Source organism: Pezoporus occidentalis, unplaced genomic scaffold, assembly GCF_034315485.1.
Source record: "Pezoporus occidentalis ecotype Australia unplaced genomic scaffold, CSIRO_AGI_Poc_V1 ctg28, whole genome shotgun sequence".
Classification (NCBI taxonomy): Eukaryota; Metazoa; Chordata; class Aves; order Psittaciformes; family Psittacidae; genus Pezoporus; species Pezoporus occidentalis.
Window position 1 is genome coordinate 4,146,875 of NW_026914718.1, and position 24,340 is coordinate 4,171,214.

Consider the following 24,340-nt stretch of genomic DNA (forward strand, 5'->3'; position numbering starts at 1 on the left):
AACCTGAGTGCCGACACATCATCATTTCCTTCCTTCTGCTTAAAAATACACCATACAACCCCCACACTCCAGGCAGCCACCTCCCAGTACTCCAAAGAATAAAGGAGAACTCACATGGCTAAGTGCCAGCAAGAGACTGGGATTCTGGGGCTGCTACTGGGCAGACTGGGTGTCTGAGCCTGAACCTGGCTGCTGGAGGGATTCACCTTGTACTTTACATATATATATATATATATTCTCACTAGCAGACCTTCAGCCAGAGATGCTGCTGGTGCCATCTGTGTTTCTGTGAGTGCTCTGTCTGTAATCTGTGTGGCTGGCCACATACATGTCTATATATGTGGTGTATATGTGTGCTCTTTGTGTGTGTGGTGACCGGGTATGTTTTCAGCCTGCTTGGACCAGGGTCCATGGAGCTGTACAGCCCTGCCCCTTTCAGGCTGCATCAGCCTGATATTTTCCCCTAACGTAACCCAGAATGGACTGAGGAATTTTTCCAGAGATCTCTGTGAGGAGACTTATGGATTAAGCACCATAGAAAATATATTCCCTGTTACAGCAGCAAAGCCCTGAGATGAGAGTTGCAGCATCTTCCTCAACAGAAGTTTTTAGGGGAACACTGGACAGACAACAGCAGTCACAACCTGGCAGAGGGGTGCTGGTACATGCTAGAGCCTGTACCACCCCATCTTATTCTCGTTGTCTACTATTAGCAAGACACATCTGCCTGGAGCAGAGAAAGCAGGAGCTGAACAATGTGGCTTTTGTTAGTGCTGTTTTTTAAAAGGGAAGAACTGCACAAACGCTCCAATTTAGCAGCCCATTCAAAGGCATAAATATCCTTTGTTCTGCAGAAAGCCATTTACTTGCTTTAACACCTGTATGTGCTGAAGTACCTTCTCAAGGAGACCACACATAGGAGTCACTAATCCTAACTATAGGCAGAACTTGAAGGGAAGACAGAAATGAAGGCAAAGAAAATAATTGCTCGACTGCTAACACATTGGAGCGTGACTTTGTGTTTTTGCTCTGCCTTTGCTGCAACCAAGAGATAAAAGTAGTCTTTATGCAAGAAAGAGACAGTGAGGAAAGCAACCACGAACACTCTTCATTATTTCTTTTTAAAACATTAATTGGCCATAAAATGAGAGTCAGAAATTTTCTGGAAGACCTGCCAAGACCGTTCACAGTTTCCATATTTCAAAGAAAAACAACAGCACCAAGAAGCTGCAGAGCAACCACATACATCTTCCTTGAGAGCTGTTTGTTACAGTCTTAAGTATCACACCCCCCACCTCCCACTGCCTCCCAGTGCCTCTCCATCTCTCACACTCATCACTCTGGCCATCACAACCCAGGCCCCAGTCTCCTGGCAGGCACATAGGCTCTGGTGAGCTGTAACTTCAAGGCACCAACTCTCTCAGAGGTTTGCCAGCAGAAAACAGTCTTTCATCCTGACTGGCACCACTGTGCCTCGGAAACAGCCAGAATGGTCTTTTCTTCCCAGCTTTCAAAAGCCATTTGAACAATACACATGCATCATTTTACATTTATAGGCAGGCTTTCTGATTAAATTCTGGTTTTCCAGCTGGCTGCCAAAGCTGAAGTTGATGTAGTTATACTGAGATATGGCCAGATGCTGTATTACAGCTGCCAAACAAGCACCTTTACTCTGTACAATGGGTGATTAATAATAAATGACTGCACTCATAACAGATATGCTGTCTCCAGCATTAATATCTCAGCAGAAAGAAAAACATTTATTAAAACACACTTTTGCAACCTAACCCTGCTGACTCCAGAGTCTGCAGAGGTCCTGACTGCCATCACATTAAGGCAGCTCTCCACAGCCACAACTCTGTCCTTGCAGGAAAGACATTTCACAAAAGTAATATAAAAACCATAAGCAGTACTGGAAGAATCCAAAGATCTATTTTTAATACATGACATATTCCACCCTGTGGGTGACTAAATCAGAAGCGCTGTGACATACATGCATGGCTATGAATGACCTGTTCTCTGCCTGTAATCACCGTCTGTGGTTCAGATTTGGTTGCTAGTCTGAAGAAGAAAAACAAAGCCAAATAACATTTCTGAGATGGAATCCCAGAGGTGTGTAGAGAAGCCAAGTCCTCAGTCAGGCTTGTTTTGTTTGAAACTCTGAGAGAAAAGATTACATTTTGATACACCTACACTGCTAAAGGCTAGAACTATCCAGGAAAGAACTGAGCCTGCCTTTAAGGCACCTGAAAACTATTAAGATGACATAGAATCATACAATAGATAGGGTTGGAAAGGACCTTAAGATCATCTAGTTCCAACCCCCCTGCCATGGGCAGGGACACCTCCCACCAAACCATGCCACCCAAGGCTCTGTCCAACCTGGCCTTGAACACCTCCAGAGATGGAGCATTCATAACTTCCCTGGGCAACATGAAGGGCTTAATTTTTTATTTCATAAATATAAAAATATCTCCTTAAAATAAACCAAAACCCAGCCCATTACTTCCAATGTTAAGCTTCCAGGAACTACTCAGGAGGGAATTACAGATTGTTTTGTGAAACGTCTGATGGGTAAATAAACAACCCCACATAACTGCAGCCTCATCACAGCTATTCTTTAACCAAAAGGCTGCCTGTACATGGCTAACTGGCATATGACTCAAGCAGAGAGAGCCACAAAAAGTCCCAAACATTTCTTTCAGGCTTTCATGTACTATCAGTTTTTGAAAGTGGATTTGTCCCTGGCAGTAGAGTGTTTTAACAAGCAACTGTCAATTACTTTGGAGTAAAGTACCATTTCAGATGAGCATTCAGGAGAATGCGCTATGGTATGGAGCTATCAGCAGTTCACAGATCAGAGTTTTCCATGGGATCAAACAGTATTATTGCTCCAGTAGCAGTCGGTGTGTGAACACAGGCTGGAGAAAATAACCCTGAGTAAAGCTAAAAATGATACTTGCTCAAAGGGGAAAAATAAAAAGGCATGATACACATTATCCACCACTCGCTTGACTTAATGCTCATGTAAACACTAAAGCTATTAGACTTGAACTCTGCCAACTCCCTGGGGACCATGAACGGTGTCCCCTGGCTTCCCTGCAGAACAATAAAGCCACCAGAGTAAAGTCTCCACATGGCTACCCACTGAGACCCTGCTTAAACACCTGTTTGATAAGAGACCTTGCTGGTTTGTGCCAACTCTTGCACTTTTCGAAGTGGAGAGCTTTCCACATTAAAAATAAAATAGGAGGACTGCTCATCCATACCTGCATTTTGGGGGAAGCTTTACTCGAAGCTAATCACATGAGGTGTAGCTGAACGGGCAGGGAGCTGGGACATGCCAAATAATCTCCCTGCTTCCCTGCCCTCCCTTCTCCTGCTCATTTTGTTTTCCCTGTGTCACCTAATGAGGTAAGTGGCTTCTTCACCTCACTTGAACAATTCACAAGTGCTTTGCAGGTAAATTCTAATGCCAGGAGAGGCTTCCAAGCCTTTGCTGTAATGAAAGTGATGACAGACAATTACAGAGAAATGTTCTGATATATCTTCTAAATTACTGCGTCTGTCCCTGAATTTGCCTGCCCATTACTGCAGTCCTTTCTACAAACACTTTCTTCTCCAGAGGGCCTAAGGAATGCAGAGCTGGGCTGAGCAGGTGCAGGAAAGCTGTATTTCCAGGCTGTATTCTTACTTTCTTCCATAAGTTTAATGGGTGACCTGAAGCAAGCAAATTGCATCTCCTTTTCCTGTCAGTCCTCCCAGTTCCAGAACAGGGGAAATTTCTTTCTCTCTTCTGTAAAGCACTCTCAGACCTCATGATGATAAGTGCCATGTAAGACACAGGTATCATTCTTCTTCACTGTAGGAAACCCTACACAGATTGGACATCTAGAAAAGGTGGCTATAAGTAATGCTTGTATAGAAATATCTATATAAACCAATACCATATAACATGTGAAACATTCTTTCTTTCCCTTCTCTCGCTGTTAAATTCATCTGAAACCTGAGCCCTACAAGGAATTTTATGCAGGCTTAGCTTTAATCACAAGTAATCCCACTGACATCAATGAGAAGGCTCCTACAAGTACATTAAGAAATAAGAGCTTTTGCTGTTTACTGTAATATTAGCAGGCAGAAGAACAAAACACATCCAGCCACAAGTATGTTCTTTTAATACCTTCTGGACTCAGCCCAGTTGATGATACCTATCTTCCGGTCCACTAAAGGTCACTGCATCCCAGATCTGTAACAGGCTAACCTATTTTGAGAATTCCCCAAACAAAAAAAGCACTCCTGCTACATGCTGCAGTCACCATAAAGATATTGCTTACCATGGCTGATGAAGCCTCCTGCCTCCACCGTTAGCATGATGCAACTCATAACACCAGAGGCCTGCCCCATACTCTCTTCAGAGCAAACAATATACATGTAAATTGTAGCTGCTCAGACCAGCATACCTTTTTTTTAGCAAACTTTCTCTTCTTCTACTCCAGCAAAAATGTTTTCACCCTTCTAATATCAATTGAGAGTGATGGAAAGTTGGGGTTTTCTTTAATAACTAGATCGATAAAACTTGGGAAGTAGATAAAGTTTGGCATAACACTGTAATCCTAAAAATGATGCATGCAACAGCTAAGACCTCTGTCATTTTATCAGTATACCACTCTTCAGTAGGGTCTCAAAAATGCAATAGATGCTCTTCATTCCCATTAAATTTTTGAAATATACCTATTTCAGCAATTGTCTGAGAAAGAAAAAAATAGCCCTTGAATGAAGAATAAAAATTGAGGTTACTCAGATCCCTTCTAACTTTAGAGCTCAGTATTTTTTATTTTACTGGGCATCACAACACTAAAGAATATACAGGCCAGCTACTAGCCAGCTGTCTCATGAAGAGTTAGTCAGCAATTCAATGGGATTTAGCAGGCAAGTACTAATGGCATGCTGCTCATCTGGTAAAACTGTCCCAAGAAACCAAAACCACCTTTACCAAAATATCCGCCACTAGAGGGGGCATTTGGCATCCTACTTAAATAGCACTGATAAGGAAGTTAATTAAAAACAATTAGGTTATACGAATGCTGTAAAAGCATATTGCCTGCAGTACTTGAACAGCACATTAGACCTATGCAAAGTTTTAGGAAGAACACTGCTTTCTTTGAGTATAACAGGGGACAACACAGACTCCACATCTCCCAGTTCCTAGGCCTACCTACATCAAACCCTGCAATTTCTACAAGCAGATATGTAGTTTCATATGGCAAGAAGAAAGCTAAATTACCCTCCAATTCTGATTTGCCTGTACAGACAGACAGCTCTGAGCATGCCTAAACTGGAACCTTCAAGGGTGCCTGACATGCTTATGCTAAAGCTTGACAGAGAAGTGAAAGAATGACATACAAAATGGTTCCTATTTACAACTCTTCTGTCTCTTTACAGACCACCATCACCAGACCTATTGTTCCAAAAAGTCTCCACAAGGACCTAAAAAACTGCCATCAAGTTGGGTCCAACTGCAAGCAAAGCAGAAGATTCTACTTGCTTCAAGCCACTCCAACAGCTACTGATATTTAAAACATGTTTGAAGGTAGATTAATATATATGGCAACTCTTGGACACAGATGAGTAGTGAATACAAAACTCATTAAAAATTATAAATTTGATTGGGTCCACCCAGTGACATTAGCTGGAAAAGGATAAGGAAGGATTCTGCTAGCATATTAGGGGCATCATAGGTTCTACATTGTTAAATATTGTTGGTTTGGGACCAGCAAAACTGCTGGCAGCACCTACAAAACTCATGACCCTCTCTAAAATCTATGCGAAAATAACTGTAATTGATGGGTAGCTTAAAAAAACCTTTCCTCCTCTCTATCTGTTTTCAAAGATGTGGAGCTGGAAGATCTTAGTGAAGCTGACTGCCTGCTTGAAGGAGTATTTTAAATGCACAGCTTATTGAGAACCAGCATGGCCGTGTAATCAAGATAAAAGAACCCAGTACTGCTCTTTTCATTTCCTCTGCCAAGTGAATGGGCTTAATGTGGACCGGTATTTTAGTTACACCAACTGCAGCTGAACAAATGGATCATATCCCATCAAAGGCAGGATAGGCACAACCACCTAACTTTGCAGTAACTAAAACGGCTGCTACAAAGGTTCAGGAGCAGACAATACTCTGGCCACTGGAAGAGGGAAATACACCATGTAAAAGAGGTGGAAAAAGAACTGGACCATGGAAGCAGATTTCCACGAGTGAATAATCCTGTTTGAAACATTATACAGGCACTTCTCTCTCCTATCCAGATCTTATTAGAATATAGCAACTTCATTTTGTTCTGCAATATTTGGTGAAATGATTTAACAGTTACTCTTATGAAGAGCTTTGTCCCCACCTCAAGCTTCTGTCCTTAACTGCACCATTCTTTTAAATGGCCAAAGAGGTCACTGAGTTCTGAAGAGAGTGGCTGTACTGAACCACCACTATCCTGTGCTACCAATGATAACATAGAAGTGATTTTAAAATGTAACAGCAATCCTGCTCGTTACTTTATTCAGCCTTGTAGCTTTTTTAAATATCAATTTAAATCTCTTCTTACCCTCTGCTACTGTAATTCAACAAAGCATTTTGAAGTTCTGGGAAAGAAGCTCACTGTGTAAGACACATTTTGATTATTTAAACCATCCACATCTCAGGCATGACTGTGGCCTCTCGAAAAAAAAATGGGTTTCAGACAAATAAACTCTTTATCATTAGAAACGGATATCACAAGGCATCCTACACTAATACCACAAACACAGGCTCTAAACATGCACATCTAAGGTGTCACTGGTTTATAGATACCTCCCTTAGATATCAGATAATCAATCTCCGTTCTTCCCTCCCATGGTCAGACTTGTGTATATAAAGGTAGCAATGAAGCCTCAGCAGCTCTGAATGCATAAATGACAACTGGAAATGATCTGTCCTCTGAGTTCCCTTGGATCTATCGGCATTGTTTAGGATTCAACTGAGCCACAGAAAGAGTATAACAGTGTGGTCAAACAATGGTTTGTGAGCAAGACTTACAGGTCACAAGCCATTTGACTACATTTACTGTCAGGCTGGATGGTTTTTCCTCTTACCACACGAATTTTAGTTCTGCAGTCTGGAATAGGAAACTTTACTCCAGATAGGCACATAAGCAAAAATAATGTCATATAGGAACTGGAAATTAAAAACAATGAGCACACTGTAAAGGAATACACACTGAACTTCTGTTGATTAGAATGTCAGGATGGTTTGGGTTAGAAGGGATCTTTAAAGATCATCTAGTACAACCTCCCTAACATGGGTGTGCTGTTTCCCTTTTGCCAGTCACTGGGGACTGAGCCTGATTGCCGTGACTTTTCAAATATGATGGAGAGTGACTTGGCAACTGCATCAGTTCTCCCTGCTTGTGATAACTCTTTCGATGAAAAAGGCCATCTCTGTCAGCATGGCACTATGAGATCCCAAAGGCAAAAGATGAAGTGTTGAAGCCTCACTTAGTAGTCATTTAACCAAAAAGAAACTTCATCTCCGGGGTTATCATCACCTTCATGCTTCCTTAGGAGTTGATAACTTAGCAGCATCTAGGATAGAAAGACTTCCCCTCATGTGTTTTGAAAACAGGAACATTTTGTTTCTGATATTACAGGTTATTTGATGCTGGGAAGGTACTGGCCAACTGATAGGCATGGCACTATGCTGCAGTGAGTGGATCAGCAGCTCTTCTGAAAGGTGCTCTCCCAACCCAAGTACTTGAATGCAAGAAAACTGCTGACCTTGCATTTGGGGGAAACATGCCTCATGCATTTCCCTGGTGCAAAACCAGGTCTTCTTCAGAGCAAGTAGAAAATAAAGACTGTTCTCCATCTCTGTCCCCTTGAGAAAGCATCCTTTCTGGTGGAGTCTTGACAGTCAAAAGGGACTCAGAGCAACATTGCCACATTCCCTGCTCGGAGGGCAAGAGCAGAAAGGATGTGAAGCTCTTCTCCCCACCGTAACAGAGGACCAGCTGCCATCCAGCTACTTCAAGCCCCGCTTATATTATCATATAACATGGATATTTTATGATTCTTTTGCTGTGTTTTCATTGTGCTTATATTGCAAATATTACTAGACCAGGCTGGTTGTCACCAGGAAAGGAAGGACTGAGTTGGAAACACCTGTCAGAATAATGTTATTTTTAAACAACAAGTGAACTCATGCGAATGACCCATTTGTTTTGAAAAGATTTAGTCAACAGCTCTTAGTCTTAAGGTCTCATTACAGATGCCAGGCATATAAGAGCACACAGTATGCCTTACCTTTGTAAATACCAGGCTAAATGCAAGGATAGCTATTCCACTTCACTATGCAAGTTAGTAAATGTAAAATAGATTTCAAAAATCAACATTTTGCTCAGCTGCTGCCATTTGAAAAGATTACAAAGAAGGTTACATGGAAAACATGTTTCCTAGAGCAAACATTTTCAGCGGCCACTGATACCAATTATCCTGGCTTCTGGATGATGAACTCATCATTACTCAGACTGCAAATTCAAATACTCTGTACTTCTGGGGAAAAAAAAACCAAACTAAACCAGGCCTATTCTGTCTTACATTGGGCACCAAAAATGAAAGCAGGTGAAGCCCATGGTCATCTCCAGTGCCATAAGTGTATCACTCCCATTTACAGCCTCACCACTTAACAGTCAATTGCCATCAGTGGAAAATTCATCTTTATCCTTTTCTGCAAGTTCCTTGCAGATTTTTGCCACTAGAGAATCATAGCTTTAGAAGAAGACAGAAGCCAGGAGTTAATTTACCTTCTCCATCCAAATTCATTTTATTAGATTTTATTTAACGAGTACTAAAAAATAACCTCAGTCCTCTATACATTTGAATCTGTCACCCCTAAGCTCAAAGAGATCTACACAAACACACTGACCCACTTCCAGCTGCACAGAGTGCTGCTGCGCCTAAATAATATCAGCAAATTATGCCGAAGACAAGTACAAGCAAGCCATTGCACTCTCAAAATTCATCACCAAACAACAGACGAACCAGTTTTCTTTTGCTGATCTGTGTCGGAGCCTGCAAAAGGCAGTAAATACTGACAAAGGGCTGTTCTCCCTAGCAACAGAAAAGTTCTCAAGGCTCTGCAGCTTCTGGCATAGCTAAAAAACATCCATGGCGTTTCAACTACATTGACTGTAGTCTCAAATTCTCCCCTCATATCCTGTACCACTTCTTCCTCTTGTTTAGGGATTATTTAATAATTCCATGTTCTTTCTGGTAGCTTTCCTCTTCTCTCCTTCACAGAACAAAGGTAGTAACAAGACAATAAAGATCCCCTTCTGCCTACACATTTCACTAAGAGGGAAAGCTAATAACCACAGTAACATTACTTGAGCCATGAGAACGCTTGCTGTATCAGCCATTGTAGTTCAGCCTTTAATTTAGCATCTAGGATAGTCACTATAACAAGAACACTAGTTGTCCCAAATGGGGCCTAACTGGTTTATAATGCTAAACTTAGAAGAAAGAATGAACAAAACCAAAAAAAAGGAGAAACTTCTTTAATGCGGTTGAACTCATTGTTAAAGTGGTAGATTGCAGTCATCTGGAGTAAAAGGATTAGCAAATGAATTTCATTATCTTTCCTAGACAGGTGTGTTTTCTGCAATGCCTTCTACTTAGCACAGTAGAGCTTTGTCTGGGTTGCAAACATGAGTCTAGGCAACGCTTAAGTTCAGTTAAACAAACAGCGAAAGCTCATTTTGCTTAGTAAAGAGGGAACAGGTCAAACATATGTTTATATTTTTATTGCAGTTGCACATAAAGTTGCAAGATGTAAAGCCCAAAAGCTTGACCTTACATGCATGAGAACAGTTTCCATGTTCAAGCCTAGCTTCAGATGAGAGAGGCAGGCCCTCAGCAACCTTCATTCTAAGTTACAATAGGGCATGTATGCATTCAAATTTTGGCTTGTTTGGGGTTTTTACTACAGGAGTAAGCTGATAAGCATTTTGGTTTTCAGACTGTTGCTCTTCCCTAAGCCCCATTCCTACCCCCTTGGTGAAGTAACCTGAAGTGCAGTACGAGTATAATATCAGTTCTTTTACTACCCTGTGTGCTACCTGCAAGTCTCAGAAAGACCTATGGTTGCCTGAAAGTTAGAGGTGAAAGAGTCATCCCTGGTCCTGCATATGTTGATTTTGCTGTATCACTGTGTCAAACACAGTAACTCCTTTCCTAGGGAGTTGTTCTCCCACTGCAATTACTGCTTTATCACGTCTATCCAAGCTCTTCCTGTTAGTTTCTCCACTTCTTTCCAGATGTAGTTTGATTTTGTTTTTATTTTTATCTCCTGTTGCCTGACTGCTGCTCACCTAGCCAAGGATGGCAGCACAGATGGAGCTCCAATGTACCACACCAGTGGTAATGGAAAATACCCACTGAAGCTTCCTACAACAAATCTGCACAACATACAGGCAATATCCTCTCTACAAGCCATATGAAACTGAGGTAACCTCAGAGTCATCATTAAAAAAGCAAAAATGCCAATGTGCATTCCACTTCTGCGTCTTACTGAAGTCCTGACACAAAAGTGTAAAACGGAAAGTAATTCATGTTTTAATTCAAGAACTGACCAGTTAATTTATCCATTTATCTTCACTTGTTTTGACATGAACGGTTCATTTTCAGTACAGAGATCAAAGTGGCCCTTTTCTCATCCTGTCCTCATCTGCTGAGCTTAAAAATGTTTGGTCCTTTGACATTTAACAGAGCTGAACATGATCTTTTAGGGTCATTGGGGAATTCTGGAGGAAGTGAGGAACAGGTGTTGAAACATCCAGTGAGCACAACAATTTGGAAAATACTGAGGATGCTAAGCATACGAAGTTGAAAACTACAAGGATTGATTCTCCTTTTTAGCTCTACAAAGTAAGCATTACCGTTCATTTAGGGATAATGTAAACCATACTTCATTGACTCAAACTCCAGCTGCTTACAAACAGTAACTCAATTCGCTGTCTAAAGAAACTGTGAGGTTGGCATTAGAAAAAAAAAGATTACTGACCATGTGGATATAAACTCAGGAGGACAAGTCTGGAGTCATCAACCCTTCAGTGTAAGGCAAGTTCTCTGATCCAACAGGAAGAATCATATAGATCACTAATATTTTACTATCGATTATTGAATATCTAAGTTGCATGCAGTGCTTGTGACAATAGTTTTTAGTAACACTTTAACTAAGGCTTTCTTAAATGTGCATTCTTATATGTGAAAATAATTTTAACTATTTACAATTTTAAATATTTACCTATTGCTTTTTATTTTGGGATGATTAAACTTCAAGTTGGATTTATATTATTAAAACAGATTTGTCTTTATTGTCCCATTTATCAACACAAATGACAAAAAAGATGCTCAAGCACTAAGTTATTGATTGTTGACACAGTGTCATCTGTGTTCACATCTGTAACCAGAGAACCAACAGCTGAACGACTATCTTCATTCCAGGAAAATTAATTTGGCAAAGCAATGCAAAGAGTTTGATAAAAATGATTCACACAAAATCAGTTCAATAAACTGTTGTCCTAATTAACAGTAGATTGGGTTTTTTGATCAAGCTCCAACACAGAAGTTCAGCACGATGCCAGGGGAGTTATATAAAGGCTGAGCCTGTCTTTGCTCTGTGTGTAGACTGAGCCTTGGTACGTGGGGTTTTTAAGAGAGTTAGAGATTGGTGGTAGCTGTGACTACAGCATAAAGTAATTACTAGTAAAGTGTCCATGTGCTTTACACGCCAATTCTGTACTAGTCACTTTTCTGCCACCAAAGGCTGTCTGGAATATGGCCCCACCACATTTCTTTAAAAAAGGTATACATTCTCATCCGCATTTCACACATGGGCAAACTGAGGAGCAGCAAGGTGAATGGTCTGCTGCTTCAGAAGGGGGTGTCAAACACCTGCAGTAAACATGGATTTTAACAGGATTTGGAGGAAGCTCAGCAATTCTGAAAACAAGCCCAGAAGACACTTTGTAGGAAAGGTTTTAAATGACCTTTCACCACACAGTGCTCTGGACACTTAATGATGCTATTCGTCTGTTCCACATCACTTACAAGCTAATACAATGCTTCACTGCACTCTGGACATTCTTACAAACAAAAGGCTTTTCCCTTTTTTCCCCCCTCTTCTCTCTGTTCCCCCCACCTAAGTGCTGGACAGTCCTCTCTAGTGTGGTGGGTGTCTTTGGAGCAGTTAGGACAACGTGACTTGTAGGACTCCCCCATTCCTTCACAAACCGAGGGGGAAGCACTAATGGCAAGCAATCTTGGGAAGGGTGGAGGGAGGGTCAGAAGAAGAAAGCCGTGCTTCCAAATCCTAATTACAGTTAGCAGGGATTAAGTAATAGTCACTAACCTCTTTGGCTCACAGAGAAGAAACGTGATCCTGTTTAATTCAACGCTGCTCCCTGCAGCTCCTTCTTATACAACGCTCTGCAGCTCCACCGTATCAATTCACTGCACGCCCTGTCGCTATCATTGCAGCAACACCCCTTTTGGCCTGGAATCCAATAAGGACACTATAGGGGCGGGCTATAGCCAGAAGCAGCTGCAGAAAGGCTGGTGCAGGCACTGAGGCTGGAAGCTGTCACCTAGAGAACACCAAGAAAGCTGCACATGTTTAGCAAGGGGCTGACACCTCGCTGGGTACCTGTGCAAGACCCCCAGTTAAGCCCCTCACAGCGGTCACCCCAGCCAAGCATTACACAGAGCCCAGTCATGCAAAGCTTACAGACGTGGTACATGAGCAGTGCTTGTGTCCACCCAGCTGCATCCCTAGGATTTATGCTGCAGACTGAGCCCGTGGCTCAGAAAATCAGGAATTTCAGCACAGCCAAGTAGACAAGAAATCATTCCGTGCCTGGCTGTGCCTGAACAGGCAGTATACAGAAAGGAGCTGCTGGAACAGCTCAGGACATGTGTTACACAAGCTCTTACTCAAGACCGTCTCACTTCCTACAGGCATTGCTTCCTGGCCTATAGCATACTGTACTGAAGCACTAGGTTTTCCATGGAGAGCCACATTTACCCCAGCTTCTTCACTTTGTTTCTTATCTACATGCAACAGGACTTCCAGCTGCCTCTTTCAGGGCTTGGAAGATAAGAGCCTGTAAAGACACAGCTATTCTCCCCCAGGCCAGTCGTTCCTGCAATAAACAGTGTTTGAAATGAGGACCCATCTGAATCACACAGGTCATTCTATGCTATGCTGATGTTGGGCATTTACAGACTATGAAAGAATCTAAACTGGTGTCACACTGGGACTACAGGAACAAAGGATCAAATCCTGTACTCATTTACCTCCAACATAAAGTAGAAATAACTCTGGGGAAATCAGTAACTATTTTCTTTTGCATCTCAGTCTGTTCAGTCTGTTTCTGGCAAAACCTGGGCCATGCTATGTGTAAGTAGCAATCCCAGAAGCCTGTCTTCTTCCTCTAAAATGTGAAAATTCAATGCAGCTCCAGATTCCTTCAATCCATTATTCTGAAATCCTGCAGGTTGCGATTGTAAGAGTAACATGCCCTTCTTTTCATCTATTCCCACCGATTCCTGCTCATCCGCTAACTTCCTCATCAGCAAGATTTCAGGAACTCACTTTGCCTCCTCCCAGCAAACTGGCTTTTCCAGGGTCACAATTTCTGAGCCAGTTATCAAGTTTAAACTCATGCAAAACTTCCATGGTCTGACATATAACTTCATCTGAACATGGGGTTTATACTGACATTACTATGCAGGATGTTTCAAATATGTCGCAGGCTTTTTTCAGAATTCTTTTCTTCCCCTTTTAAGATGTCATATTACCACAAGCTAAAGCACTGATCTATGTATCAGCAGTTTTAATTATAGTCATTACACAACTGCAATAAGGAGGAGCTCCAGAGAGTAACTGAAGTACTACATACAAGACTAATGAGCAGGCATTTTCAAGTCCATCAAAGCATGAAGATCTACAACATATGTGTGCTATTGCCTAAAGGAGGATTGGCAGGGCAGGAGATATGGCATTTAAAGATATACATGAGTTCAACATATGGGACTGCTAATGACTAGCACGTGACTATGCTTAGCATAAAGTAATTAATCAATTAGCACATGATAGGAAACCATAGCGAATAGCAGAACATATGAAAGAAGGCATATGGGAGCGATCAGAGGCAGATGTAACTCAGAGCCTTTGGATTCAGTAACCCTGCTCCCATTTGTACAGCCACATGTTCCACAGGATGCGGGACCTGTCTGATCTCATCGTTAACCTTGTAGAAAAGTTAAAAACCCCTACTTTCTGGATGAATCAGCTCCCAAAACCAGGTGCGAGTGACAACAAGCAGCCGAACAGGAAGGTACAACTGCCTCTTCCCACCACAGTGTGGAGTTTGGTTAGCTTAAACGAGTAAGGTAACTACTTGCTGTTTGATCCCTGTATACAGCCTTGAGCTTGCTCTGCCATAGGTTTGTTGATTTATTCAGGTAGCTAGATAACAAACCCAACATTTAACTGAACTCCAGACCTGGGGAGCTGAGGGGAGAGCATTTCCTCCAGAGATGGAAGGAAACATGGGCTCTGAAGGTATCATTTGTGGCTATGAGATGAGCTGCTGGCATGGCAGGAGAAGCTAGGGTCCCCAGGGCAGTCACAGTGGGCAGGGGGAAATTCCAACCTTGGAAAAAGCAGCAACAAATAACCCCCAGTGTGGACATAGCTTCACTTGCGTATCGATGTCTTACACAGTCTGTTTCTCATTTCATATGAGAAATAGCAGAGAGAGTATTATAAATGACTAGTACCTTTCAATACCAATAAAACTTCACCAGAATTGGATAGATATTGTATAGTTTTCACCATTGTAAAATCACAAAGAGAATGGCTGCAGGGGTAATTAGGCCAGCACAGGCATAGCTGGGAACCGCAGACAAGCTTTTGGCACAAAATCCTTCTTCAGGTCTGAAATGTATGAAACAGATTTTTTAGACAGTAATTAGATATATGTAGGAGTCAGACCACCCCTGAAGGTAAAGACAAAGAAGGGACATTAGTTGAAAGGCAGAAGGAAAGAAAGAAAGTTTAAAAACCTGCATCTTTGCATGCAAAACATCCTCTTAACAGGGCTTCTTAGGAGCATAAAGAAGTTTCCACTAGGCTGGGCCACCCGCTCCCTTTTTTGTCCTGTATTTCTCATTGTCTGTGGGTTTTTGGCCATATCTGCACATTGTTTTGCTCTGCTGATTGTCTTTCCAGACCATGTTTCTCCCCACTCCCACCTTCCACAGTCCCACGAGTGTTACAAGTCCTAGCAAGCAGATGTATTAATTAACTTCAGCTACAACCTTGCAACCTCTCACTTGTCAGTTATATTGCCAGGCACAAGGGAGCAATGCAAAACAACGTAATCGTCGCTCTGATGGTAGAAGTTGACTGGCAACTACTAGAAGCCCTCCATGGGAATAGACAGTTTTATTTGGGAGAATCCAATAGCAGATAACATTGCACTAAATCACAGTGGTAAGCCAAAAAGCATAAATAAGAAGCTGGAAACTACTTGGATAAGAGAACAAACTGGCTTGGCAACAGCCCTGAGTATGCCTGATTCAACTCCTCATCCAGGAAGGCTGTACAGCAAGTACCAAGGCAAGCGTGAGGCACTGAGGAACAGGGAGCACTCTGAAATTACTGGTACACTCATTGTTTAATTTCAGATGAATCAAACCCGTGAGCCAAGGCTCAGGATCCTGTAATCCAGCAGCAATCACACACACTTCACAAACGCTACAGCCTAAGCGCTGAGCTCAGTGACAGCCTGCTTGGATAAACTCTGGCAGGGACACCAGTTTATGTGGTACAATGAGGGATAAATTTGGAATGAAAAAGATAAGCGAAGGACAGCAGTAATTAAGTTTAATAAGCGTATCGGGGTGTGGAATCACATCATCAGATTAGATCCAGAGAGTTTTCTTTGGGGATTGCTGGAAAGACACAGAAATTCTGTTGGGCTTTTTATTTTAATGTATAAGGGTGGTTTTACAGTATCCACTGGTTTGGGGCTTGGCCCGGAAGAATAGTGGAACACCACAAAAGCGAGCTGATGGCAGAAAAAAGACGCAAGTTCAGGGGTGCTCTGCATTACCAGTACTGAGCTGACTGAGGGGATGTGGGTTACACGGAACCCTGCGCTTCGGCACGGAACCGCTGCCGCCTCCTCACGGGTTTCCCCCAGCTCACTCCCATAGCCGCTGCTGCGGGGCACCCGCCACCTCAGGCGAGAAGGGCGAGGCACAGGCCGAGGGCACCCCCAACCCTGACCCCGAGGAGCTGCACCCTCACAAAGCGTCCCCGGGTTAACCATGGCCGAGCGCAGCGCCGCCGCCACAGCGCTCCCGACACCCCGCTCTCCCCTCAGCCGCACCCGCGCACAGCACCGCCCGGCAGCGCCCCCTGCCGCGCCCCGCCGGCATCGCAGCCGCGGCAATGGCGGCCCCCGTGTGAGCCGATCCGCCGATCGCCGCTGCCGTGAGTGGTGTGGGGTAGGCGGGCCCACGGTGCGGGCACGACCGGTCGGCGGGGCCCCGCGGTTCCCCCCATCTCTTCCTCCGCCCCTCCCCGGAGGGAGCGGCATCGTGGGCCGGCGGGCTCGGCGCTGCACAAAATGGCGGCCGTGGGGCGGGAGGGGGCTGTGGAGCAGCCGGGGCCCGCGGAGGGCGGGAGCCGGGGTGGGCGCGACAGGGCCCCGGTGGCTTTGTGGAGGCAGCGGTGGCAAGGGGAACAGCGGTCACTTAACAGAGGTGGTGGGGCGAAAACTGGCACTAACCATGTGGCATCGCGGTGAGGGAAACTCTGCAGCGAGGTGGCCGCAGCAGTCTTGACAGGCGTAAGAGGATGAAGGAGTATAGTAATTACACCTCGCCGTGCAATTACCAGGAGCGTGTTAATGGTAATTGCACTTTAAGTACATCTCACCACTTCTAGAGGTGGGATGTGAGACAAATCTATCAAACAAATACAAACAAAGGCGGATACACAGAAAATACTCAAGCTGCTGCAAAGACCTGCACTTCTAACGCTGGTTTCACACACTTAAATACTATTTCCAGAGCCGGTGCTGCCCAGAAGAGCACTGCCAGCTCCTCTTGAGGGTTTGAGGTGGAGGAGGCACAGGATGCCATCACTTCTGCCCCAGAAGGCCACGGCAACTAACATCCCTGGGGCTGAGGTAATGTTTAGAACAGGGACAGGCCCACAGTACTCTGTGCTGTGGAAACCCCAGCGCAAGAAGTGCAGCTAGTGGGAATTTACGCAGGGCAAGCATAAAGCAAGTCAGTTGCAGTAACTTTCACACGGTAAGAAAACTACAGTCAGATTTGCTTTGTCATTCAGGCACGACTCTGAGAAGTGGTCAAGTTGTCTCAAGCGTGTTTATTCTGACGCTGCAAAGAAAAGAAATTGCTGTGTTTCTCTGAAGATTGAAACTCCAGTTTAAGACTAGCTTCATCAGTAGAGCAGATAACGTTACCCCTGTGCCTTCATATTGGTAAGTCCAGTTCCTCCTGCCTCCCAGCCTAGCTGCTTTTCACTCAAATTAACTACTTACTGCTGATTCACATGAACTCTTAAAGTGCAAGGAGAGAGCATGAGTTATGAGAGTGGGCTGGATTGCTTCTTTTAGAGCCAGTTTTTTTATAAACTGGAGTGCTAAAATGGAGTGAAACTGATAAACTGAACTGAAACAAACAAAAAGAAAAAATGAGCCTCCCCACTTAGGCTAGCCTCACGGGCTGGAGTAATAGCAGGCTGTGACAGCAAGATGGCCCTATTCCACTGCGCAGCTGTACATCTTGCTTCTTGTATCAGATTTAGGGATCAACTGCCTCTTTGAAAGTTGGTTTTCTAGTGCATTATGGCTTCCTGGGCATGGCATATACTGAAGCTGCGCAGGCTAGCAGAAGGGAGGGGGAAAGAGGCATAAGTACCCCTTTCAGCAGTAACTCAAAACTGCACTTAAATACAGCATTGAACTGCACTTACTCATTGTTTTGAGTCTAAGCTTTAACTCAAATTTGAACAGTAAACTGATGTTTCATATTGTGCAGTAGTCCATGTTAAGGGTACTTAAACCTGAACAGGGGTGTGGTAGAGAAAGATGCATGTGTGTTGACAGATAACAAAATAACTGCCTTTCTGGCAGCTTAATGCCTAGAGATCTTTTTGTCTTTGTTAAGACTTGACAAGAATTGCTGCCCTCTTTATCTCAACATAATAATTTAAGGTGCTGAAACATCCAGAATGAGCCAAATTCCATCAAACACAAAGCACAAAGAAAAGTCATCTTAAACAGGCAATGTAAGCTATTTTAAAAGTTGTTGCATTTATTCCCCGGGGAAAAAAGGATTCTCCGGGGGGGGGGGGGGGGGAGGCAAAGGTGTTAGTCAAACTTAATGTATCATTTTTTTGTTAGATGAGCTTGAATTTAGACTACTGTAAATTGAACAAAAAAACATGGAGAATGGAGATAAGGAGCTTTTGGGATTAAAAGAAAAAAATAAACCCCAAACCCTTCATTAGTATCTTACAGCTTTTTCTAAGAAGTACTTTGTTGTTGCAGTTTTGAAATTAATGAAGTGTGCATGGATTATTGCTGCACATATTTTACCTTCAAAGCTGTTTATTCCCCAGAAGTCAGAGGCTTTGCATGTCTGTTAATATAGTACTTTCCAGGCCACTTTTCTAATACAAACTTCTGGGTTTTGACTCAACGCCAGAGGGGCAAAAGGAGCAAAATAACATCCTTACATTTGCAGCTGTGACCACAACATAAAAATCGAGCAGGAGGAAGAGCTGATGCTGGGGTTGTTTTCACTACACTTAAGGCATCTTAAGTGTTGGAGCTCACACAAAGAGACAGGCCCACACATGCCCTCGCTAGCAACATGGCTTTTAAGGCACTTGGCCTTTCTTTTCTACCTGCCTTAGTTTAGTAAGCACAGGTGAGTGCAGCTTATCTGTTAACAATATAGTTCCACGTGAGCATTCCTTATGCACAGCAGTTTCTCTTACTTGTCTGTACTACCTTACCTAGTCTGCAGCCCATCCCTTGGAGCAGCTCCGAAGGCGATTTTAGTGGCAGCCCAACTTGTGGTTGGTTCAGACAACTGGGAGGGAGCTTTAGATACAGATCCAAAGGCCACATCGGCTCTAGCTTGTTTCCATGCAGACACCTCACTGCTTGTGCAAACCCCAACTGTAAAAGTGCCACAGAAACAGAAGTCAACAACTGATGTGTGAATACTTGATCTTGAAATATTTGCATATTCAAGTGAGGGGGAAGGGAGAGGAGGAAAAGGAACCTAGCTAGATTTTTTTATTTGTCTATACTGCTGCTAGTGACTCACAGCTTTGAGCTGTGATTTTGCTAACTGAAGAGGTTGCAGAAAAAGGCTGTATTGTTTCTCAGTTTCTGGAAGTAAGCAGTAGTTACATGACCGTAAAGCTAGTGTGGGAGCTAACTTCTTGAGGGTGCAGTCCTACATTTTGTACTCAGCATATCATAAGGAATAGTAGCTGTTTGAGAGTGTATTTCTGAAAAGTTACACTAGAAAACTTACTTGACTAATGTGGTTCCACTTGTCAGTTCAGCGTTGCTTCTGAGTCTTTCCCCTGTTGTGAAAGACTTGAAAAGCATCACCAGCTACTTCTACTGCCATTTGCTTTTAAGCATGTTTCAGGGATGCTTTCTGGCATTAGCCTTTTCAGTCAAGTGATAGAATATTTCCATCTAGTGGGGTGTTGTTTTTTTTTTTGTTTTAAAAACTACACAGCAGTAATAACAGTTGTATTTAACCCTCCCCTCTTCCACAAGGGCAGAGTAACTTGCTTTTCTTGGTAGGTGTATGTTTTCATTAAGTGACTGCACAGCACACTACCAGCTGAAATACATAGTCCCTGTTTCCAGAGCTGTCTCAGAGTACTCTGCATAACTTCAGTATACAGCAGATAATTTGGAGGGGTTTGCCCTGCCTTTCTCACCCCTCCCCACACCAAATAAAAGTCATTCCTGCTATTAATTTGATCACTACACTAAACATAGTAAGCCCAATTAGTCATTACCTAAAAATGGATTCTGCCATCACGTTAAGACCTCTCAAAGATCAAACTGGAGGCACATGAACAGGGAATGTTTTCCTTTTTCCTATCTGTAGCTGTATCTGTTTAGAAGAATGGCTTTGTAAGCTTCTCCCATTAACTAACAAAGAGATAGAAATCTTCCACATCCTTGTATGCCTTCTCCAGATGCAGATTAACTTCATTAATGGCAGCAGTAATCTCCCAGTCTGTCTGGCAGGTGTTGATCTATGATCCAGCACTAATGTAGATTCTTGCTTTGATGATGCTAAATGCGTTAGAGCCCAGAGTGTGTTTCTGAAGCATATTGTCTCCATGTACTGCACTATGACTTGAGCTTGAAGTTTTCATATGGACCAACAGAGGCAGCACCATGGGAGAATACCTTATACTTTCCACAATTCATAGGTGAGAAAGTCCATGAGAGTAGGCAAGAGCTAATCTATACAAACCACACACACATACAACCCACATAGTGGGAGCACAGCCCTCAGCATCAGGTATTTTGATTTACAGAACTGTACTTTTTCCTGATGTAGCTATAGCCAGCAGTAATTATAAGAGTGATCAGTCTAGCATTAGAATAATTAGAAATAAATGTATTGAACTCCCCCAGAAGGAACATCCATAAGGAGCAGGAATATCTATAGGGAAGATCCAGCAGAAGGCTTAACACATTCCAAAAGACCTCACTTCATTGCTTTCCAGTCTTGAGCCCTCTACAGGAGTCTCTACAACTGGTTGTATGGTAGTGATGAACACCACAAATTGAAAGTGTAAACACATAGTGGTGCACTGAGATCTGGACTACTTTAACAGATACGCTTACCTGAACAACATTCATTGGAATGCAATATGAAAAGTCATTCATCTGAGCCTGGGAAATGTAAGTAGGGCACTTAGTAGGTAGAAGAAAATAAGATACTCAGAACGCAGAGACATTTGTAGATAAAGGGTGACTAGAGTGCCTAACAAGAGTTCATTTTGGCAGGTTGCGGGTAGAAGTAATACAAATCTTGCCAGAGACACAAATTAACAGATTTGTGTCCAGTTCATAAGAGAACCATGAAATTAGTGTTCACATTGAAACCAGGCACAGAAACATTAAATCAGAAGATTAGAGAACTGCAAGAACTTACTCTGGAAAGCATGATATGTCAGAGTGATTAGGCTTGATTAGACGTGCTTAGAAGCAATTTGGTGCTTTCAATACAAGTGTGGTTTTTTTCAGAGATTGCTGTTGGGCTGCTCATCAGCCTCCTGGGAAAAAAAAGTATAGGCCAGGAAGAGAAAGCCAGAGCTAGCCAGTCAAGAAGTCAAGAATAATGCAGATGGATACACAGTGAGGAGAACAAGCCTTGAAGCACCTTATTTAGCAGCACTTTCTGAAGTGTAAAAATTAGGAACACTATTGTCTTAAAAACTCCGGCAGGACTTGTGAGCTCACTGTAGGCATCACTAAGTAAAGTTGTTTGACTTTGCATACTCTGATCTCCTGTATCATTTTATGCTGGCCCTCCACAAAATTAGACCTCTCCAAAATATATAGTGAGCACCTTTTCAGTGGCCATCCCTGAAAGCAGCCTTGCCAAGCAGTAGAGTCATTTTTTCCCCCTCTATGCTGCCTGCCCACTATTATCTCCAGCCATAATAAAGTCAGACTCTAAAGAAACATTTGCCAAGTTTGATAGGGCTTGTTGTCCAGTGTGTTCACTGTGTATTCAGAGGAAGGACATGTGTATTCAGAGGAAGGACACACAACCTATCTCTTTAAACAAGTGACACAGCACTGTTTTCACATGACTTAAATATCAGGCATTTAACTTTTAGTCAATGACAGCTCTAGCACTGAATTTTTGCTTTGGCCCCTTAGCATCATCTCTCCTTTGGATCCATCCAAAGAGCTGCAACATCACGGAAGTCATACACCAACCTATTTTAACTACCAATTTGAGATAGAAGAGTGAGGTTGCTTATTCCACTAGGCCTGGAAAGCAACTGTCAGCACTTAGAGCTACAGCATGAACTGCTGCGAGAAGTTTATGAAAATCCTCTGCTGAACAGAAAGCAGAGATCATAGAATAGTTAGGGTTGGAAAGGACCTTAAGATCATCTAGTTCCAACCCCCCTGCCATGGGCAGGGACACCTCACACTAAACCATCTCACCCAAGGCTTCGTCCAGCCTGGTCTTGAACACTGTCAGGGATGGAGCATTCACAGCCTCCCTGGGCAACCCATTCCAGTGCCTCACCACCCTAACAGGAAAGAATTTCTTCCTTATATCCAATCTAAACTTTCCCTGTTTAAGTTTTAACCCGTTACCCCTTGTCCTGTCACTACAGTCTCTAATGAAGAGTCCCTCCCCAGCATCCCTATAGGCCCCCTTCAGATACTGGAAGGCTGCTCTGAGATCTCCATGCAGCCTTCTCTCCTCCAGGCTGAACAGCCGCAACTTCCTCAGCCTATCTTCATACGGGAGGTGTTCCAGTCCCCCGACCATCCTCATGGCCTCCTCTGGACTTGTTCCTACAGCTCCATATCCTTTTTATGTTGAGGACACCAGATCTGCATAGAAGTTACTAGAGCTGCAGTTATCTATGCTTAATTCTGAGATCCAGGAACATTTCCTTGGGTTTTGTTGGATATGTACATTTGTGGACACAGCTGTTCAAGCACTGAGAGAAAACTAAAAGCCTACATGCTTCAAAGCCTGCAGTACAGTTAGAAAGACAATTAGCATACTAGCACCAGTGGAGAGGGAAAGTTGCTATGTGCAATTTCATCATTACGCATGGTAAAGGCAATTGCGTAGAGAAAAAGCTGCTTTAGAAGTGTTAAGTACAACATTGTGACACGTAGCACAGTTGGAAAACCTAACTTAAGAGATGGTTTACAATAAATAATACCTCTAAGGTTCCCTGTGCTATTGAAAGTGCATCAAGACATGCTCAACAGAAGCCATCACACACCACTTGGAAAAAGGCAAGCAATAACTTACCAAGAGTCCCATGTACACCAAGTGAACAGGCTCCAGCCCTTTTGAAAACCAGAACTTGCATCCCAACATATTTTCACTTACTTTCCACCCTATAGTAGCTGTAGATGCCTGCTCTAACATCACTCTTCTTATTACTGGAAGCTCTGAGGTACCTTCTCACAAATAGTAATGTGTATCACCTGCTACTCTTTATGTCCTTTCTCCTTGGAGCCTTCCAGGTGCAAAGCTTTGAGCTGAAAAATGTGCTCTTTAACTCTGCCTTACCCAGAAGTGGTGAGAAGCATGTTTCTCCTACTCTTTATCTTGCTAGGTATGGAAAACTGATTCTGAAAAAATAAGTTGTCTGAATTTCTGTTGCTTCCTTTCTCCCCCCCCAGTCAGGAATTCATTGCAAATTCTACAGACTTCTGAGTAAATGAATTGGACTCCAGGGGTATATATGAGTTACAACCACTGTTAAACACAGGGTGCTTTCTTCCCAACTTTATTACAAAATCTGCAATGATCTCCACACTGCTTCCATTTCATTGGAGTTTTGCCACCAACTTGAATAGGTAGCTCAGGTCCAAATTCATTAACAGAATGGAAAGATTTACTCCAAATGTGGGATGTAGTACAAAGGTGATTAGAACCTGAGTAGTTGCTTTTCCATGGTGAGTGTGGCCTAGCTTGATGAGGTTATTTCCTGAACCTAAACTGTAAACAAGCAACTGTGCAAAGTTGCAGACCTGCATATGGGATGCTGGGTGCATCTCATGGAAATCATGACAAAAGCTAACAAATCTTCACCTCACTGAAGGTGGTGAAATATTTTCCATGTACTTGATTGGAGTCAGGATTTTGCTGGAGGCACTTTGCAGGAGTTAATGCACACTGCACAGTAAATTCCTCTGAACACTTTTAGTTCCTCTCCTCCCCAGTTCTCCCTGTTCTTTTAGGATAGCTGAGTTTTAAAATGCTTTCCTAAACCTTCTTCATCTCCATTACCCTTTTAAATGAGGAACTGAATAGATAGATACCCTTCTAGCTTTCTGCTTGAGCAACACCACTGGCATCACTTTTACACTGTATTAGTCAGAAAGCACGCTAATATGTTGTCTGCCATCAGAATTTCAAAGCACTTAACGAATATTAATTAAGTATT

At 42.9% G+C, this 24,340-nt stretch overlaps 2 protein-coding genes across 12 annotated transcripts in view; one reads left to right on the forward strand and one right to left on the reverse strand.

Moving 5' to 3' along the window:
* The window catches only part of BLVRA (biliverdin reductase A), a 46,271-nt gene that overhangs the window by 19,181 nt on the left and 2,750 nt on the right, over positions 1–24,340 (reverse strand). For 2 of the 10 annotated variants that reach the window (XM_062625393.1, XM_062625392.1), the window contains exon 1: positions 12,440–12,568. The exons of 1 other annotated variant lie outside the window; for it this stretch is intronic. Coding sequence is in view for 4 of the 9 variants with exons in the window: in XM_062625387.1 (XP_062481371.1) it covers positions 12,815–12,856 (42 nt within the window). In the remaining 5 variants the exon portion in view is untranslated. Of the gene's footprint in view, positions 1–7,806; positions 7,849–12,439; positions 12,591–12,814; positions 12,872–16,859; positions 16,908–19,150; positions 19,317–23,196; positions 23,264–24,340 lie in introns of those variants that run through there. 7 more of the 10 variants (XM_062625395.1, XM_062625386.1, XM_062625388.1 and 4 more) reach the window with 7 other exon arrangements.
* Positions 17,445–24,340, forward strand: part of LOC134167109 (cytochrome c oxidase assembly factor 1 homolog) — a 51,952-nt gene continuing 45,056 nt past the window's right edge. The window contains exon 1 of one of the 2 annotated variants that reach the window (XM_062625414.1): positions 17,445–17,586. The gene's annotated coding sequence lies outside the window, so the exon portion shown is untranslated. Of the gene's footprint in view, positions 17,610–24,340 lie in introns of both variants that reach the window. The other variant, XM_062625410.1, reaches the window with a different exon arrangement.